Source organism: Polistes fuscatus, unplaced genomic scaffold, assembly GCF_010416935.1.
Source record: "Polistes fuscatus isolate 324 unplaced genomic scaffold, CU_Pfus_HIC Scaffold10, whole genome shotgun sequence".
Classification (NCBI taxonomy): Eukaryota; Metazoa; Arthropoda; class Insecta; order Hymenoptera; family Vespidae; genus Polistes; species Polistes fuscatus.
The window spans coordinates 5,325,211-5,346,482 of NW_025112998.1; the positions used below are offsets into that span (position 1 = coordinate 5,325,211).

Sequence of the window (21,272 nt, forward strand, 5' to 3'; positions counted from 1 at the left end):
CACCTTATCATACTTTAAGCTTGTATTACTGTTACCCTACGAAACGATATAGCCTTAGAATAGATGCAGCAACAACCTAACTGCTGGACACAGTCGTAATGAGTTACGATCGGCTTGGGGATTCATGGAAAGTTTTGAGAGGCTCGCCGCCACCACTATATCCTCCTACTACTAGCAGGAACCAGAAACTAAACTACTCTCCCCTATCTCGTCTGGTATTCGATTCGCATACCGACTTCTTCTTCTCTACCTTTCCTATCCTTGCTATTTCGACCAACGGGAAAATGTAATAATAGAATATTTCGATTTATATCGAAAACTTTTATCAGTATTTCGTCGGGCTTTTGAATAAATAATCAGATCGTATACGACACAAGTATCTCATGTACAACAAGTATACGAAAGAATTTTTATGAAAAATATAAATAATCTTTATATTTTCTATATTTCATATGCGTTAAATTTATTTTCAAATTTAGCTCTATTAAATTCAATTACCGATGACACGGCGTTGTAATTTTATTCAAGAAAGAAAGAAAGAAGGAAAAAATGTCGAACCAACGATAAAATAGATTAAGTAAGATAAGGTAAAAAAGAAAAGAAATTAATCGACTTTCGAAACTTAACGGATCGGATCAATTTTTGATAGTTTTCGAGGAAACTTTTTTGAAATAGAAATGAGAAAGAACCAAAAAAGAGGGGAAAATAAAGGAAGGTGATTTTCAGTGTGTGAAGAAAAGTGGCGAAGGATTCGACTGAGCGAGGTAGAGTGAGAAGAGAAGAGGAGAGGAGAGGTGAGGGGAGGGGAGGTGGAGTGGTAGTCCGCACGCGTGAACGCACTACTGCGCTAATATTCCCGCAGTCGGGAGAAGTAATGGCGGCCGGTACGCGTCGCAGCACTCCTCCCCAGACTCCGAGACACCTTTAATTATTCCTCCCGATTCCTGGTTCACAGTTGACAGGCATTGCTTTGCCCTCGCAACCGCGAGATACGCCTTTGGCTGGGCTGTTTTCGCGCATTCGAGTCTCGAGAACCGCAAAGTAATGTACGTACCTATACAATCATAATTACAGATACACACATATACACATACAACGTGTGTACACACAAATGTATAACTCGCGTTAAGGTATCTAAACAACACATATCATATCTTACTAAGTACTTAGTCTCTAACTTACACTCTCTCTCTCTCTCTCTCTCTCTTACTCGTTCTGTATGTGTATAATCTACAAACGTGTATCCTATACTCTTCCTTAAGCCTCATTCTTAGTGTTAGATGGATATACTACGAGACTATACTAAATCTGCGATTGCGGCCTGGTATTTCGCATTCTCTACTATATCAAGCTCATGAATAAACCACAGGTGTTTCTCTAATTTATTATTTTTCATTCTAATCCAAATTATTCATCAATGTATTAAAGCTATCCTTTTTTAAATACCCCTTTTTAGAAGATTCTCGTTTATTTCTCAATATTGAAAATAATTTTCTTATCCTGACGAATTTTTTTTTTTTATTTATAATTTGTCGATATGCATATATAAACGTACGAGTCCTTGAATTAAATTCGTCTAAATTTGACGTTGTTACGTGGTGCTATAAAAAGAAGCAAAGAGAAATAAAAAGAAGAAATCGAGCAACGGGATTTGATTTCTGTTGTGTGATGAATAAACATAGCGAGGAACGGGGGAAGGGGTAAGGGTGGTGGTGGTGGTGGTGGTGGTGTAATAGGTTGGGTGGTAACAGTGGTACGAATATATACGAACGAGGTTAAGTGGCGATTTATACTATCGCGTAATTTTCTCTTTTATATTTTAAATTGTAGTCATGTGCATGTGTCTGTCTATGCGTATGTGTAAGCGCGTAAAGATAGATATTTGCAAGTAGGGGATTTGGGGGAGTATGGTGGGAGGAGAACTCGTTCGTAATTGCGTAAATTTCGTCCACTATTTGATGGAGCTTTTATTATATGCATGCGATTGAATAATGCAACGTGGTTTAGATGGGAAAGCTAGGGAAGAGAAGAACAAAAAAGAAAATATATGTATATATATATATATAAATAAATAAAAATTTAAAAATAAACAACATAGAAAAACAAATAAAAAATAATAATAAATCGCGAAGAAATCTATCGAATATGCATGAGAATCGTAGCGAAACGAGGAGAAAAAAAAAAGCAAAAAAAAAAAACGAACTTCGTTCGAATAAATTGTACGGAAAAAAATATTCTTGCTTTTAACGGCCGGCGTCATACTTCAGACGTCTCTCCTCCTACTTCTACGATGCTTAATAGTTGAAAATAAAACACAAAATAAAAAGAAAAAAAGAAAGAAAATTCGTTTAAAGGGAAGAAGAAAGAGATATATTACTGCACCCGAATTTAACAATATGACTCGTTTAGCAAAGATTTTTCTTCCATATCATCTCTTTTGCATTATTATTAATGTGCACTACCCCTGCCCTATCCCACTCCCCCTTTCTATCTCCCACCCTCCCTCCTGCGATATTCATTCACGTTTCATTCATGTTGCGTTCGCGTTTCATTCATGTCTCAAGCCCGTGTCAAGTCAACCCCCTTAAACCCAGCGCTTCATTGTAATCCCTCCACCACCATCCCCACTTTCTCTACTTCATCCCTTGAAAAGCCCGCGTCAAATCCAAATATGATGGAAAAGTGTGGACGTAGAATGTAAAAAAATCCGATAGACATCGGAAAAGTTTCAACGTGAATTTGCTTGTGTTTCTTTCTTAACCTTCACTTCATTCATTAACTATCCTACTCCCAACCAACCAACTTGATTGATTACGATCTTATGAACAGTTACAAGATGATCCTACCAGTATCGCGACGGAGATTAATGATGCGTGTTTGAAGATCGGAATATCCCTTCCCCTTTCTCTCTTCTCTCGTCTCCCCCCACCCCTCTAGGCATCTCTATTAATTTAAACTTCCACAAGTATCTTCACTTTGAGAGGTGAGTTTAGATTCCGGTAGCTATTATATTCGGATTGATTGGAATCTTCGTGCTGATTTATAAATACAACATATTTGATATACATTATTGAGTTATAAATAAGTGGGTGTGGGTTAAAACTCTCCTTCTTTTTCTTTTTTTCTAAATAAAAGCGAATTTGATCGAAAAACAATTGTTACAATGTTTGAATTGAAACCTTTCAACCCACTCACTTATGAATGTACTCAAAAAATTACATATGTATATAAAATATTATAATTAGGTTTATACAACCAAATAAATAAATAAATAATTATATATATATAAATAATTATAAATAAATATATATAAAATAAATATATATAAAATAAATAAATATATATATATATATAATAATAAATAAATTATTTGCAATTCGATTGAAAATAAGAAACAATAAAGAAATAATAAAATTGTGTAAAAAAGGATCGGTAATGCGACTGAATTGAATAGATTTAGTATTTAAGAATACAAATAATAGCAAACATTCGTATTTCTTTCTCTCTTAAAGTTCCTAATAAGAAAGAAATAGAATAATGGTAGATCGTTTGGTTTGGCATGAACGTTTGGCTAGTGGATAACGTACGAATTTGTATCGGATCGGTATATATATATTTTCCCTATCCCCCTACCCCTCTAACCAATGTTCTCCTATCTCTATTTCTCTTCGCAATTCGTGCCAAAAAGGATCGGCAGCTAAATTATCAGGATCGCTGTTTTCAAACCAGTATTTGTGGCCTGATTGCAGACCAATCTTCGGTTATATATATATGTGTGTGTATATAAATAATATGTTTGTGTGTATATAAAGAGAGAAAGAAAGATAGAGATAGATAGAATGAACGTTTGAAAAGAGAAAGAAGTTTAAAGGTAAAGAACCACGCAAGTTTTTAGGTTCGGTAACCGATATCTATGTATGTGTATGTGTATATATATATATTTATACATATATATGTATGTATTATATATATAAATACGACTGCGAATTTTCTTTCTCTCATTTCCTCTCGATCGTTTTTTCTTCTTGATTTCGAATACAAAACAACCATTGGTAATAAAACCGTACGAATTTTCCCTAACAGTTTGGTCTAATTAATAATATATTGATCGAATTGATCGGATCTATCTTGATCACTCTCAAAATAGATTGATCCGATTTACAACGATCTCACGTACTTAACATATATTTCTTTTATTTTTTCTTTTCCTACTTTAATTATATCACACGTAAATACGTATGTGTACATGTGTGCATATGCGTATGAATGTTTACGTATACGAATATATATTTTCTTTTTCTTTGAAATATTTTATTCTCATAAATATGAAATATATTTTTAAAATACTTTTCATGTAATACTTATAGTTGGTGAAAGATTTTGGGAATATAGTAAATCCTATTGTTTTCTTTTTTTGTTTTCACGCGTAGAAAAAAAGTGTCGTCGCATCCTTTGGTCGATTTACCTCCGCTCTTTCATGTTTTTTTTTTTTTTTCACCAGCACACACTACTCGTTGAATTTAATGTCATCCGACGTTTTTAGGCACAAATCACGAGTAGAGAATGCAAAGTACGGGGACACACTCTGGGACGTTGACCTACTTTCATATCCGCGTGTATCCTACCGTTAGAATTTAGGAAAGGGGTATATGTATATTTTTTCACGTTATTTTGATTACGGCTTGCCGACGAGGAAAATCCAATATTTATGGTAGCCAGGAATCAAGGTTGCTTAAAAAAACCGAAGCATGAATATTCGTACAATTGAATTAGTCTTTCGCCGAGTTGAATATCAAAAATTATTACCTATGTATCCTCTGAAATGGATAAATAATACTATTTATATTTAATTTTGTCGATCCTACTATTTGAAACGTTGATCTTGAATTTTTAGAGATAAATAAAAATTAAACTAAAAATACGTCAAGTTCGATGATGATTTGCGTCATCTTAATTTACGTTATAATAATTGTAATTTACATTTTAATTAGAAATATCAACGATCAAGTATTTGTACAAATATTACAAACGGATTGACATTTTTTCTTGATGCACTGATGGCCTAATTTTTTTTTATTTACCATTGACAAAACGCGTGAGAATTATTTATATTTAATGCAAATGAATGAATTATTACTACTCATATTGTGTGCGTGTGTGTGTGCATATTTCTTATTCGTTCATCAAAAAGAAAGAAGACAAAAATACGAATAACGATAAATTATTACTCACCTTATTGCCATACTCTTCGCTTTAAGATGATGCCATCTTTGATTCATCTCATCCAATCGACGTTGTAGCATAACCGCGTCATCCTGACTCGCTAAAGAGCTCAACAGCTTGCGCCCGGTGCCGTTTAACGATGCATACACGTCCCGATGCGTTTCGATTTCCGACTGGAGGTCCTGCAACAACAAAAACAAAAAATGACGAGTCAGTACCAAATGTTATCCTAACATTAATTTATGCTACCACTTGTTATACTTAGTACAGATTATCCTATAAAATAAACGCATAAATGATAGTTCCGGTATTACAATAAAAAATGAGTACCGTTTGTTTATGTTCTGTTAATTATAAAAATGGTTTAACAAAATAAATCACAAAATTGAAATATTTCAAGATTTGCCCTTACGAAAAATGAGAAAAAATAATCACCGTTCGTATTTTTGCATCGGTGATTATCAAAGTCTGAGTTAAGTAAAATAATTTTCGTTTATTTTTGGTTTTCAAAAAAAGAAAAAAGAAAACTTTGAAAATGTAGGAACGTATTTTCCCGAGATTAAATCAACAGATATGGATTTCCTATAACCCTTTTTAATATTTGACGCGATATAAATAATATTTTTATTCCTAGAAATATCGTGACCAAGTTAAAAAAAAAAGAAAAAAGAAAAGAAAAAAATCGATTTTACATGATTCCCATTAGAGATTCTTTAGAAACTCGGTCATGAATCGTTCGGTTGACTTTTATGGTACAAGAAGAGACATGAGAGGCAAACGGGAAGATAATAGAACGCGATGACTGAAGAAAGAAGAGAATAAATTAACGGGTGGGGGGGGGGAGGTGGTGGTGGTGGTGGTGGTAACCGTGTATAAAAAGTGAAAGAAAATAAAAAAGAAAATTCGTGTCGTGGTGGGAATAATAATGAGGAAATATATATAAGATAAAGGAACAAAAAAAAACGACGAAGAAAAGAAAAGAAAATAAATTACAAAAAACAAGAAGAAAAAAAAAACAAAAGAAAAGAGCAAAAAAGAAGCGAAAACAAAAAACCATAAAAGTGAAACGCATTCAAGCCCTTTCCGTCATCATCCCCATAGGACGCGTATCGCGGTTAGAACGCGTGGATGGAGATGATTTATGCGGCAGCTCGGCGTTGTGCTTCGGTGTTGCCAGGACGCGGGTGCGGTACGATACGATACGATACGATACGATGTGGTACGGTGCCGGTACCGGTGCTGGTGCTGGTGCTGGTGCGGTACGTCGTCGCGTTGCGTTTCATCTGTATGAATGCATGTATGTGTATGTGTATGTGTATTTGCGTTTGTGCTAGAATCTCGTTGGTGTGTCGAAAAGCAGCCACTCCCTGACAGACACGTGTGCCACACGCTGCCAAGGCCCGGCCAATGAAAATAAATCGTCGACTGTGTGTATGTGTGTGTGTGTGTGTCAGTGAATTAAGAAATATTCGTTTCGTAGGTATTCGTCGCTCTTGCGTATTCGCAAGTTTTTTCCTTTTTATTATTTCGTTCTGTTTGTTTGTTTGTTTGTTTGTTTGCTTGCTTTCAAACGCGACAAAAATATATATTTCTTCTTTTCCTTTTTCTCGCATTTGCGTAAAGAATCTTTGGGGAGGATTGAAGGGGAAAGAAAAATTGAAAAATGTTGTCTTCTTTTTACGTATCGCCCAGAGGAAAAATCGATTCGAGCGTAAATCTAGAATACTTTTTTATTATACTTTTCTTTTCATTGTTCACTTTTATTATTATTATTATTATTTCATCCTTCGTTTTTTACTTTTCCCAATAAATTTTGCCAATTTTCTTTCTTCGTTCGCTTTTATTTTATATTTTCGATATTTTTGTTCCCTTTTGTTTTTTTTTCTTTTCATGTGTCATTGTTATTTCATATCAAACTGTAGATATAATAATAACGTATATTATATATTGTTCGAATTTCGATTGGTGGAGGGTGTTATTGAATAATGATATTGCAGACAATAGGGAAATGCGATAAGGTAAAGGAATCTCATCTACACTTGAATTCAGTATCCTGCTTACTCACGTATTAAACATAGGTTTAATCAAGGAGCATCTTGTTGAAACCTTGTACCTCTTTGAATACACGTTCTCTCTTCGAACTAAGCTTTCGAGTAGCATCAACTTCAACGATAAATGCTTCGTGAATGTCCTTTAAGAAGCTTTTGATTACACTACCCTTACTCCTATAAGGTTCGTTATATCAAGGACGACGACGACGACGACGACGACGACGACAATTGATTGACAAATTGAATAAAGTTCCCTTAATTTTCCTATTTTATATCGCGTGAAGTGACTTAAAAGTAAGTACACACGTCGATATTGATACATTGATAAAGTGCGAATGATGTTACCTCGAAATCATCTACCCTTCTGACTTCAAAATAACATTTGTCTGATTAATAATTTTAACATTGTAACGTCCATGTTAAATTTATAACATTAGCACAAAATAATTCATCAATTCTCGCAGATAATTGATCGTATTTTCTTTTATTAATAAAATGAAAAAGAAATCTCGAAGGATGATTCCTTTTTTAACGTTATTTTGAAAATAAAAAAAAATATATATAAAATGAAAATTAAAAAGAAAAGGAGAATAGTCTCTCTAAAATTTTCCATTCTGTCAAATTCGTCAAACCCAGTTTCCAAGGTCTGTCACTAAACGTCGACAATTTCCTTTCCCTTTGATTTTTGTAACTCTACGGATCGACGCTTCCAAGTTGCACCCCTTTTTATTATCCATCTCTCTCTCTCTCTCTCTCACTGAACCACTATCTACCACTCACCCCTCATGCCGACCCCGTTCGACGTATGACGCGTACCATTCCCATCTGTTTTGAAACGTGTGTGTGTGTGTGTGTGTGTGTGTGTGTGAGAAAGAGAGAACGACGACGAATCGGCTCGCGATATTTTCCAACTGCAGTTTTCCGCAAACGTTGACACGGTTGACAGTCGACGGGCGCATCGTCGAGACGAACGTAATAAAAAATAAAAAGCGTAGGAGAAAAAAAAAGAAGAAAAGAAGATAGAGTAACGTTAGGTATGGTTGTGCTCCGGGGCTGATTCTATTCGATACGACGTAGCAATTTTTGAGATCTGACAGATCGATCAAACAACCACCCCTTACATAACGCTTCTTCCTTTTTCTTTCACCGTATTGCACTTTCCTCTAACAAAGAATAAAAAGAAAAAAACACTCGTGACACACAGGGTATGTGTTACGAACTACATTTGTTCCAGTTTATTTTTCGCAAAGGATTCATTTTGGCTTATAAGTTGCACGTAAATAAATTAAATGAATATTTTGTAATGAATCGTATATAATATAATATATATATATATATAAAACGAATAGAAGAAAAATGTTCGAAACAAATTAAATGGAAATTTCAAAGTGGGTTGTGTATGACCACCCACATGGCAGGTAATATATTTAATTCATTTCTAAAGTTAATGAGAGTCTACTTTCTTGAATTTTCAAATCAACCGTAAGAAATTTATTCCCAAGGGGTATAGGATACGTCAAAGTGGTAGAGATAATCGATACTTTGATTAACGATCTAAAGTTAAAACGCAAGAAATTTCTATCGAAGAAATCGTTGAACGGGATAGTCTTAACGATTACCAAAGTCTTAATGACTTTCGATAAAGAAAAATGCGACAATTGGAAAGAAGAAAGATAAATTGACTAAGATTAAACTATTATTTGTTAAAGTATATGTGTGTATGTTATATTTGTGTGTGTGTGTGTGTGTGAGTGTACGTCAGAGTGATAATTAGATATTACGTATCAAATATACGTACATATTTGTTAGCAAGTATAGAATTTAGGTAACGTCGTTCTAAGTTATTTAATGCTTTAGACACGACCAGGAGTGACATAAATAAATCAATCTTAAGTAGGTTGCTTAGGTATATACACGCGTTAGTACCCAAAATTCAATCAGAGACGCAAATCCCAAGGTTGATGCAAACTTTGGGCTTCTCGGTTACCATGTCTCCGATATTCCAGACTTTGTCATGCTGTGGAACATACCAGTGATATACAAAGATATTGCATTTGGTTAATGCAACCGAATATCAGAAAAGTATATTTTCTCTCAAACATTTTATCATTCGAGTAATGGGAAACCTTGGGCTCGTATTTTCTTTAATAAAATTAAAATTGAATTTTTTCATATTACATTATATTGGTATTGCATTCGCAAGAGAATTTGATTATGACAGAAAATAATCTTACTAGCTTGCCGTTTAAAAGGTATTTGATGGTTGGCAAGCATTATTCTACGAAGGTTCGACCAAACTATTTCTCATCGTTCTCAACGTTCAACTAAACTTCAACTTTGATGTTAGATCGAGTACAAAAGCATTAACCCGAACACATTTTCGCTAACTTTGTCTATTATTATTATTGTTATTATTATTAATATTATTATTAAACGTATTATCCATGTTTAAAATACTTATTGTTAGTTGCTTTTAGTTAGATGCAAAATTTAACATTACTACCACCAACTCTAACTTTCATACTGAATGATAAATTGACTGAATTTATTTTTTACTTGAATTTTCCTGATACTATATTAATATTTCACAAACGTCCCTAACGACTTTCCTTCCATCCACGATGATGAAGTTTGCGATGAAGTTTACGGCTATGCGGTATAGATGGTAGAAAACGAGTTGAACTTTTCCTAACGATGTTATAATTATGAAATCTTTGTTGCATCCTGAGGGATCCCCCAGACTGCATTTGTAACAAGAATTAGCGGTATTTGCGTATATTTCTTTCTTTTTTCTTTTTCTTATAATAAATTAATTAAAAATAAAATTAACAAATTATCCTATCAAAAATATCTATAATAAAAATATAAATTAAATCTATATTACATATTATAAATACACAATTTTTATATTATATATAAATTATAATAATTATAAATAAAATTATATATATATAAATAAAAGATTTATCGTTTTGATTATTTTTGTTGAGATTAATCGTTAAGCGAGAATTTGTTTACCTGTTCGAAGAGATGCAATTCGGCAAGAAGCGTGTAGGATATGTAGATGTAGCGTGCATCGTCAGCTTTCTTTCGGGTACGTACCCCCCGAGGAAAATTCCCCTGCAGGGTGGCACGCCCCCCGGGCCAAGTGCCCCCCCTTGGTCCACGTTGACGATAATCCACCGTAATAACAAACCCCAGACGCGATCCAAAGTGCCTTCATCAGGCCACATTCACTTTTTTCCTTATCTTAACACTTTGTCCATTTCTCTTTCATTTCATTTTCATCATAGTTCGTTGTTCGTCAGATTTTTTCTCACACATTTGACGACTTATCACCGTACAACACTTTTTCGAGATAAAACAATGAATTTTATTTTCCCTCATCGTAACGTAATTAAGAAAATTGTTCTATTTTTTTTTAAATTTTTCGTATACTTTTATTCGAGATTCATTTCTATTTTCAATTTATTATTATATTCTTTGTTGTAATAATTATTATAGGTTCTCCTATCGAGTTTATTGAATATTAAAATGATGAATGCACTTTAATCAACTTTACGAGAAGTTATTGAAATTTTTCTCGATATACAAATAAATGAAAAAAACGCAGTAGTAGTAGTAGAAGTAGAAGTAGAAGAAGAACCAGAATAAGAAAGGAGTTTACGTGAACCACAGATAACGGAGGATCCAGTAACAGGAAGAATAGAAACTTTTCATTGGCTCGACTCTACTACTAGGCTAATTAAGTCCAACGATACTGCTCGAAATTCGTCGTTTCTTCGTGGGTTAAAGTGAACTATCGGTAAAGTTTTCTCGCTCGATTTCGGTGCATCAAAGAACCTGTAAGTATTGGATTGCTTGAAGAAGTTTTCACCGAGATACGGTCTCGGTCTTACATCTACTTTGAATTTTAAAGTTTAGTTTCTCTCTTTATCTCTCTCTCTCCCTCTCCCCCTCTCTCTAGCTTTATCCATCTATCTCTACATATACACAAAATTATCTAGATATATATACACATATACATACATATATATATCTTTAGTATGTGCAAGGTGACGTGCATTGCGATTTCCAATTAAATTCAAAGCTGAAACTCGGAGATCCGGCTCTTGCCAACAACTACGTGCCGTATTCAACGTTGTTAACGAACTTTACTATCGATGTTAAATACTAGAAAGTGGCTCTGTTACTACGATATAAGCCGGATTAAGATATTCCCTGTGAATAGATCATAATTGATAAATTTATAGATTGGAAATGAACATTTTACAATTTTTATTTAATTCTAATAATCGAGATAAGAATTATGATTGTTTTCTGATCGATATGAATGGTCTAATAGTTTTGTTATAAATTAATAATGAAAAAATAAAGTAATTCGTGTAATAAATAAATTCAAAATAAAAAGAAAAGAAAGAGAAACACATAGACAATCAGTTCTTACGCGTGTCTTATCGATTATAAGATAATTCATTTAAATTTTATAGATATGAATTTATAATTTTGATAGAATACATTAATTATTATATTTAATAAATGAAAAGATGATTGATCGAATAATTCAAGTTGGAGTAAATTCAATTGTAATACTCATTCTCTACTCTTCTATGCTTTTTAGCTGACCAAAGCAAATTCAAAATAGAGTACTCTAAAAGCTCTCTGAATACGAAGAAGAATAGGAGGAAGAAGAAGAAGAAGAAGAAGGAGTAACTTGATCAGCAATACTAATACCATCAACTTAGAACATCGTACCGTTTGGTAAAAGTGTCAACGATATTTATTGTTCTCTTTGAAGACGATTGCTCTTGAAGAAGAAGAAGAAGAAGAAGAAGGGTTGCTCACCAGAGATATCTCGATGATCTTTTATCGAATTCTGAGAAAGCTTTTAAAGCCATTTTATGCGATTACTTTGTTCTTGTTATATTCCCACCCACCTCCACCCCCACCCCACCCCCACAATTTCCTCCTCCTCTTTTCCCTTTAACTTTTTTCTTTCTCCTACAAAATAGACGAATTGAAATTAATAATATTCTACTTCCTGCTAGGAAAATAATTAAATATCACTTTTAAGGATAGCATCTAGAATTTAATTGAAGAGTCTTTTAATTTATTAAACATAGAGCTCTATCTCAAATAAGAACAAAATGTACCTACTTCGAAAGAGATTGCAAATTGATTCGATCGTGGACCATTTATTTCTTTTCTCATTTCTTTGGGAAATCTCTAAGGTTCATTAGATTCCACGAAGAAAACGCAAACGTTCGCATCTTTTTCAGTTCACCGAGTCATTATTCTTACAGGTACAATCCATTTTTACAATTTAAGAAAGTATTTTACGATTTGGCCTATCCAACGATTCTATTCTTTGTCCAAAAATTTTGTATTAGATGAAATTTACGAGAAGAAAAAAATTGCGTTAATTTTATTCATTAATGCATTGCAACATTGTGATCGAACTATTAAATATTGTAATTATTTTTGCAAGGATTTGAGATTTAAATAGAAATTTAAAAAATATATATTTTATTAATTTTGAAAAATTTGTATTGTAGGTATGTAAAAATACGTATACAGGTATTTTTCATTTCGCAAAAATGGACGAAATATTATTTAATAATATATATATAAATATTATATATACCTGGATATTAGTATTGGCGTGTCAGAGTGTAATTATTTATAACGATAAGAAAATAAAATTACATTTAAACGCAGAGATAAACCGCGTTACAAAATAAATCATTAATATGAACTTTAACCTAGTAACTTTGTAAAACGAGGTAGAAAATGATTCCTGTGATATAGTATGTGTTATATATATTTATATAAATACATACATGCATACTACATACGTATATATATATGTATACATATGTACACAAAGCGAGAGAGAGAGAGAGAGAGAGAGAGAGAGAGAGAGCTCATTTATCTCATTGTAAATGGCTCGCGGCTAGAAATAATGAGGATAATCCACGATAAATCATCGTGATGCGTCAAGCATTATATTTACGTGATTTCCACCGTCCGAATCAATTTCGAAAGAGATAAATGTTCGTGTCCTCCGAAACGAAATTATGGACTCGCTTACTAAATACGTTCGTGTGCTATTTCGACATGTATGGATTTAGCGTAGCAGCAGCAGCAGCAGCAACAGCAACATCAGTAGTAGCTTGGGTCAGATTTGAATAATTTTTTTTTCTGTTTTTTCTGTTTCTTTTTTTTTTTCCAAATTTTCCTCACCGAGTAGAAACGTAACACAACCCGTTGCTTCTGGCGACTTTCACGCACTGATTGTGAGAGCTTGGGATTTTTAAATTGGTATATGGACCACGTTCCGAACAATTTATGCGAGAGGGTCACGATGAAAGATAAACTATCCTCTTGTTTTTTTCCCCCGTTCGAATTGGACGGGAAAAAGTTTATCACTTTGCCGAGATTTTCGTTCATTCGTCTATCACGAATAATATATAGTACGAAAAATATCTCAAAATTCGCTTTAAGTAATTACAAAATATCGAATAAATCTTATTTTATTCAGTATTTGTATCTCGACGATATAACAGTCTAATAATTTTCTTGACAATACCGTAAATCAAAATTCATAGGTATATATTCTAATGAAAAACCTTAATATTGTAATTCCATTAAAATCGATCTTTTACTTATTGCATTTTGAATTTTTGTTCATTCGTTTGTAATTAAATCAAACTACGAATATACTGTATATAGAGTATCTCGAAAGTAGCTTTTACTTGATTGGAAAAATTAGAAATTATTTTTGTTAATTATTTATATTTTACTATATCGTCAATTTATTAACGAAACAATATCGATTATTCCTTTTCTTTTTTTGTTGGTAAAGCAACATTCGGGATATCGTGTAGATGATGATAGAAGTAATCTCTCTCTTTCATTCACATCAGTTTGTATGCCTAATTCCTAGTTCCGCGCAATTAGATGGGTCGACATAGTCCTATGTGCGTACCTGTTCCAATAATGTACACACCTGTGCACCACATCCAGTTCTGTTGAGTTCCTTGTTACCTGAGTACCAACATATCTACGTTTACATATGTATATGTATGTGTATAGAGGATCAGCGATCCTATTTGTTCCAGACAGTCCTAGAACATCGGCATCGACATCGCCAAACGATTATCCTATAACTTGCACGTACTCTTCGTCCTTGTCTAGTATACACTGACTCCACCTACTTCGATTATCTCATCCTTCAATTTCTCCCATGTGTTCTATATATGTAGAGGAATCGGCTTGTAATATGACACCCCCCCCACGTCCCTAGTTTTATATCCCTAAGATTTGATCCATCAATTAAATTCTTTGAAATTTATACGTGAAATTAAGATAAATTAACAAAAATTATCTATTAACTATTTTTATTAATATATAGTGTAAAATGTATAATATATTGTATATTATTTATTAAGAAATAAGTATTATACAAAAAATAATAATCTTTACACATAGGTGAACATTTATTAAGAAAAATAATTGTATTCAATTTAATATGGATTATATAAAAATTATGGAAATTTATATTAGTATGGGGTATCCCATAATATCACTCTTTCTTTAATATACGTTTTTGCATTTGGATGATAGGCTTCGCATTTTTATTAGAAAATGAAGATGATCAATCTTACATTCCTACAAAACAGGAAAGCTTCATTGTAGTTTGAAAATATGATAGAGGAAAAAAAAAAGAAACAAAAGGAATAAAAAAAGCTTGACAAATTTCGAGATTGGGTGGGTGTATACCCTTCGAACAAAATAACAGGCTAGAGAAAAATTACGAGAAAGTATAGGAAAAAGAAAGTGCCGTCGTTATTTGCCCATCGATCATTGTTGCTTTTCTTTTCTGTCAGTTCGTTCCGCACGAGGTAATAACAGGTTGAAGCTTTGAACCCGGTATAACATTTTCGTATACAAGGGTACTGTAAACTTAATTAATTACGCGTCTCACTCCACATCGATGTTTGCTACGCGAGAATAGAGAGCTTAAAAATCCTCATAGATGTACTATACACTATCTTTGTATATGTGTACATACACTTGAAAAAGACCATTTTAAACTGTATTTGATTTACGAGAATTGTTCGATCCTATGCAGATCAATGTTTAATACTCGACGTAATACCAATACTCGATCAAATGGATCTTTTTCATTTAATTTTATTCCTTTTTTTTTTCGAATATAATGGAAATTATTTTCTTTTTTCTTTCGATATGATTTAATTATCATTGCAAACTTATGCTAGATTGATTACTGTCTATATTTAATTGTACAAATATGTAACTTTTTACCTGCTTGCGGTGTAAATAAATTGAAATGTTTTGATGGTTAATTAATTTTATGATTAAATAATAATCTTTCAATGTATATATTACGATTTTCTAATGTAACTCATTATGCTACGATAAAACAATTTTATGAAATCTCATGTTTTTTGAAATAGAAAATTTGAATATATATATATACTAGTTAACATAGGAATGTTAACTCGTCTTGAGAAATTTTCAGTTTCAATGGTGACGATTTAAACCCCATAAATTTTGCTCGGATACAATCCTATTGCAATATAATTTCCTCGTCTCGACGTATTTAATTAAGTTACATTATTACGCGATAATTATCACAACCTTTCCTCTTTTTACCTCAAATCCTTAACACTCATTTCACGCTCGAAAAATTCTACTTTCGTGCTGGGCGACGAATTTAATTTGTCTCGAATTTGAAAATACCTAAATAGAAAAAAAAAGAAAAAGAAAAAAAGAAAAATATCCTAATACAAATTATTCCTTCATTAATTTCCTCGCATTATATTTTTTTTATTCGTTCACATTTTTAACAATAAAATGATAATACAAATTTTAATAACAAAATCCTTAAAATCCTGCTTTAGAAAAATCTCCTGAGAAGATCTTTAAATTACATTGATTTATTTCTATCGTTTAAAAATAGTCTAATCAAATTTGTTAAATAATTTCTTAATTTATGCCTAACAGCAATAAAGATAAGTTAGAAAAATTAAAGAGAGATAAAGTAATAAACGCGTTGGAAGGTATCAAACTTACTGAGACGATCTGTCTTGACGAAAATCATTGCCTACAGGCTAACGCTATTCCTCGCGCATAATTGCAATTGCAGTGACCGACCCGTATCAGTCTCGAGTACAAACGGTCAGCTGCGCTTCAGGCAAGTAAACGTGATGCTCTGTGAGTATATATATACATACATATACATATACATGAGTGTGTGTGTGTGTATAGATGTACACGTGGATGTGCAAGCAACAAGAAGGACGGAGAGTTCCTATTAACGTGGATAGTTCGCAATCGTTGAGGAAGGGGGGTTAGGGGTTATAGGGGGTAGATTTGGCAGGGTCAAATCTACCCTTGCCGATAAAGGAGAACGCAATGGGGTGAGGCTCGAGAAGGAGAAGAGTGAAGGGGGTGGGTTGCTGGTGCTCGCCGCATCCATTTCGGTACCGCAAATGATTACATTGCGGGCATCCACTAACTGGCCAGTGACCCTATCCCTGTCCCTCTTCGCACTGTTCCTCGTCTACCCAATCGCACTGTCGATCAACAACAAGGGGGAACAGAGTTGGGTGTTGATGTCTGCGGTTTCAACCTCTTCGATTCTATTCCAACACGTTACAGTTCCATGATAAAAATCTGATTTTCCCAGGAATTCGCGAGGAAACCGTATATTCCCATTGATTTACACCTATTATCGTGTCGATCTCTATTGTTATCATTTTATTCGACCATTGTATGGAATAAATGAATAGTTCATTTTATTAATACTAAACGTATCGTGCTTTGTGTATATCTATAATATTTCTACCGCAAGGGATCAAATGACACGTCTTTGAAAAGTCGTATATTTTACGATGTATGTATTGTATAACAAAAAATATATCATTTATACAATAAGAATTTTTGATTCATCAGATAGTATACAATAATTTGTGAGAAATTCTGCTAATAAATTGACAATCAGTCAGCTGACTAGTCATAGTAAAAATGTGATTCGAAAAGTAACGAGTTGGTAAGTAACTTTATCGAGTAAAAGTTCGAAAACGCTTCTTTTTTAACTTTTTTTTAACTTTTTTAATAAATCTGATGGCATCGAGCCGTTTCTTTTTAACGGTTCACTTTACTAGTGCTCGTCATACATTTGATAGAGACTTAGTTTATTTCTATACCATCTGAGTAATAAGAAATTGATGTTTCTAATGTATTAAAGGTAAAATTTCATTTGCTCGAATTCGTCGTATGCGTGTCTCGCGCGTTAGAGTTCTAAGTTTTAGGAAATACTCTACGAGAGTAGAAGTTCCAACCGAATATGATCAAAGTTGTATAGGAAGGGAAAACCGACATAAGTACTTGGATAATTCAGTTTCGGTAACGAATGTTGCTCGCCCGCGCGTTGTTGCTCGTTCGAAAGTTCCGAAACAACTACCACGGCAAATATCTGTTGCATTTTCGAATTCATGTTTTGCGGCTTCTCGACACAATAGATTTACAATTTGTCATTTTACCATTGAAAATAGATTCTAGACTTTGTAATCCTCTTTATGACTCATTTCAATAAATTTAACTAATTAATAAGCGTTCTAAGATAAGAGATTAAGCTAACGTGAAATGTAATATTATTGAGACGATTAAATTTAATCGACAATGTGAAAAGTTTTTATTAATATTAATTAATAATTCATACGCGAATGGATTAATATTTTTCAATGATTCTAAAACAAATATTATTGATAACGATAACAAATTATTAATAATTTCTATGTAAAAAAATGAACAAATTAATATACATACGTGAGAATATATTATATTAATAGTATTTGTTTCATTGAAAAACAAAAATATGACAATTATTAATAACAATTTACGTTGGAAGGGATATTATAAGGAGTAACATTTCTTGAAAGCAGATTGGTATTTGAAAGACAGCTTGCAATCTTGGAGGAGACGTTAAGAATAAGATAGAGAGGTAGAGGTAGAAGTAGAAGTAGAAGTAGATAGTGAGAGAGAGAGAGAGAGAGACAAGCTGATGGATCGTCAGTGAATCTAGCACTCGGAAATGGCTAAGGAATGATGGATCGCTAGCTACCTAACTAATTCATAAGTAACTGCTGCTTTGCTGGCAGCTTCTACTACGTAAGTACTCACGAATCTAACTGCAATACGTTTGCCGAGCGATAAAAGATAAAGGAGATTATAAAAGATGGTAGAAAAGAGAAAGAGAGAGAGAGAGAATAAAAGAAAGATGCACGTTATTGGATATGCTATAATACAGTTTTGGAAGATTTCATTTGCTACTTTTATTAGATGATAACAATGAAACGTAATAAACGGTATTTACGAAGAGACAACAATAAAAAAATGTACACCATGAGACAATTTCGCAAAATTACTTCAACCACGCGATTCTTGTATTTTCATTTTTCCTCGAAATGTATTGAGAATTATTATTTGTCGAAGCAATAAATAAGAGAAAAAGAAAAACAAAAAAGAAAAACAGAAAAATAGAATAGGAATGTTTTAATAAATCAATGATACAGGAATATTTATTGAGCTAGTAATGTTAGTTAGATATTGTCCAATCGGTGGAACGATTTTCTCAACTACGGAAAGACGATTAAATCGGTTCAGTGAATGCACAGGGACGAGGTTAGCAAATCGTGCAAATCTATGCGCGACCGCAGGTGTTTTCTATCGATCGGCCAAAATAACACGACTGCTTTTCCTACCTTCAAATCAAATTGTCAAATTTCTCCCTCATTCTCTCTCTCTCTCTCTCTCTCTCTCTCGCTCTCGTAAAAAGTAAAATACGATCGTATTAGAAAATTCGAGAAAATATCGTATGAAAAATTTACCGAATTATACCGATTTCAAATGTAATGTCACATTACGCCGAACCAAGCGGCCCACAGCATGAGATAAAATTATTTGTATAGGAATTCTAAAGATAATCTAAAATAAATAAAAATCACTCCCCATTACATTTTCCCCAACGCGCCAAAAGAAGTATAACTTCAAAAAACGCTCTGTAGGGTAAAGAGAGTCTTTCTCCTCCCACTATATGCGGGGTATAAAAGACGGACACCAGACCAGAATGATATATATAAGCTTAAGTACGAATAATATATAATAAGCCTGAAGTCAGTAAGAATTTAAGCCTTAAGTACGACTATAAAGGGAGTTCTTTTTGTATTTTGTTCTATTTTCCCATATTTTGTTAAAATATATGATCCATATATTCATTACAACTGTTATTTACCCCAAACTTTAATCGAACATATATGTTTCATCATAATTTCCCGATGGAAAATTCTTTTGCAATTATTTTTTCATTCGAATTTTATTTTATTTACCTTTTATTTGAAATCGTTAGAGAAAAAATAATCGTCTCGAAGAAAAGCCGTCGTCGTCGTCGTCGTCGTCGTCGTCGTCGTCGAGAAAAAATTCAGAGAAAGCTGCAGCCGGGATTAATCGATAATGTTAAGCGGATGCAAACCTGGCAAAAATCTTTCACCACAAAGTAGTAGCAGCACAGATGAGCTTTGAATCTCGCGCTAAAGAGAACTCTTTGAACAAAAGCCGCACCTTACCCTTTCTCATCCTTTCTCTTTAATGGTCAAGATCTGTCTCTCTCTCTCTCTCTCTCTTTCTTTGTCTGTCTTTCTCTTTCATTCGTTCTCTGTCTTTGTCTGTTTTCTCGTAGACTAGAAGGAAAAGGAATATTGCAGATACCTGAGAGTTAAAAGACCGAGGAACAACAATGTTAACGGCAAGAAGTAGAGAAAGGAAGGGGAAAGGGAAAGAAAAGGGAGAAAGAGAGAGAGAGAGAGAGAGAAAGAGGATCGTCGCGTACCTCTATCGACGATTCCTTCAACCCCTTTGTCTTCTTGCGCAACCACCAAGTACACACCAAAGTGCTCGCGTTAATTGCTACCACTAGGGTAGCTACTACGTTGTTGCTGTTAGAATTTCTCTGGGTTCAAGACTGGAAAATACCTAGGTTAAATGTCTTCTACCATAACGTTCTCTCTCTCTCTCTCTTTCTTTCTTTCTTGTTATTGTTACAGTTAATCATTACGTCATCGTGAGAAACTTTAAGCTATTCATTAGCGCGCGAATAAATGGTTATATTATATTTAAGGTAAAGTAATCTAACTAAGTTGATATAATAATTGTGTATGCTTCGAGTAAATATAAAGTAGAAAGATTGTATAATAGTTGATAACTAGACAATTCATGAAGAATACAAAAATGTTAAATGAATATACGTTTGTTAATATAATAATGTTTGAAAATAACATGAATATTGTAGAGGAGCAACGATATATGTATATTATCGTTCAGGATCACATAAATGGTGAAACTAACTAAATAGAATAATTATCTATGAATGAAATAATTATATTTACGCGACCGCGTGTCTGTGTGCGTGTGTGTGTGTGTGCGCGCAAATTTGATATATTTTATTAATAATAATTCTACACAAGTATAATACTTATTATATATTATTATACTCATATCGATATGGATTATATAAATTAAGTAAAAGTTAGAATATTGTTTAAGACAAAAAAAAAGGAGAGGAAAATCGGAGGAAAGAAAGAAAAGTAAAAAAAACTGTTTAATACGGGCGTGTAAGTTTAAAATCGAAAAATCGAAATGGCACAAAAAAGGGTGGAGGGTGGGCGTGAAAATTTTGACCATTATCGTACGTTCCAACGTACGTGCGCAAACATTTTTGTTTAATGTAAATGTAAAACAGGCAGTTAGATATAATGAAGAAGATTACGCGGCATGTGGTCAGCATAGATAACGAAGGGTAGAGATAGAAAAAGAGAAACGGAGAATGAAAGAGAATGAAAGAGAATGAAAGAGAGAGAAAATGAGAGAGAGAGAGAGAATGAACGTACTGCTGGTTTCTGTGGTTGTGAGAGA

The 21,272-nt window shown here is 33.2% G+C and overlaps 1 protein-coding gene and 1 long non-coding RNA gene across 9 annotated transcripts in view; both read right to left on the minus strand.

Annotated features, from left to right (window-relative positions):
* Positions 1-21,272, minus strand: part of LOC122524374 (dystrophin, isoforms A/C/F/G/H-like) — a 352,972-nt gene that overhangs the window by 57,809 nt on the left and 273,891 nt on the right. For all 8 annotated transcript variants that reach the window (XM_043646622.1, XM_043646671.1, XM_043646613.1 and 5 more), the window contains one exon: positions 5,233-5,405. In XM_043646622.1, the coding sequence (XP_043502557.1) occupies positions 5,233-5,405 (173 nt within the window). The remainder of the gene's footprint in view (positions 1-5,232; positions 5,406-21,272) is intronic.
* The window catches only part of LOC122524409, a 40,310-nt gene continuing 29,593 nt past the window's right edge, over positions 10,556-21,272 (minus strand). The window contains exons 2-3 of the long non-coding RNA XR_006305535.1: positions 10,942-11,117; positions 10,556-10,622 (exon numbers count right to left, since the gene is read on the minus strand). This is a non-coding gene — a long non-coding RNA (uncharacterized LOC122524409). The remainder of the gene's footprint in view (positions 10,623-10,941; positions 11,118-21,272) is intronic.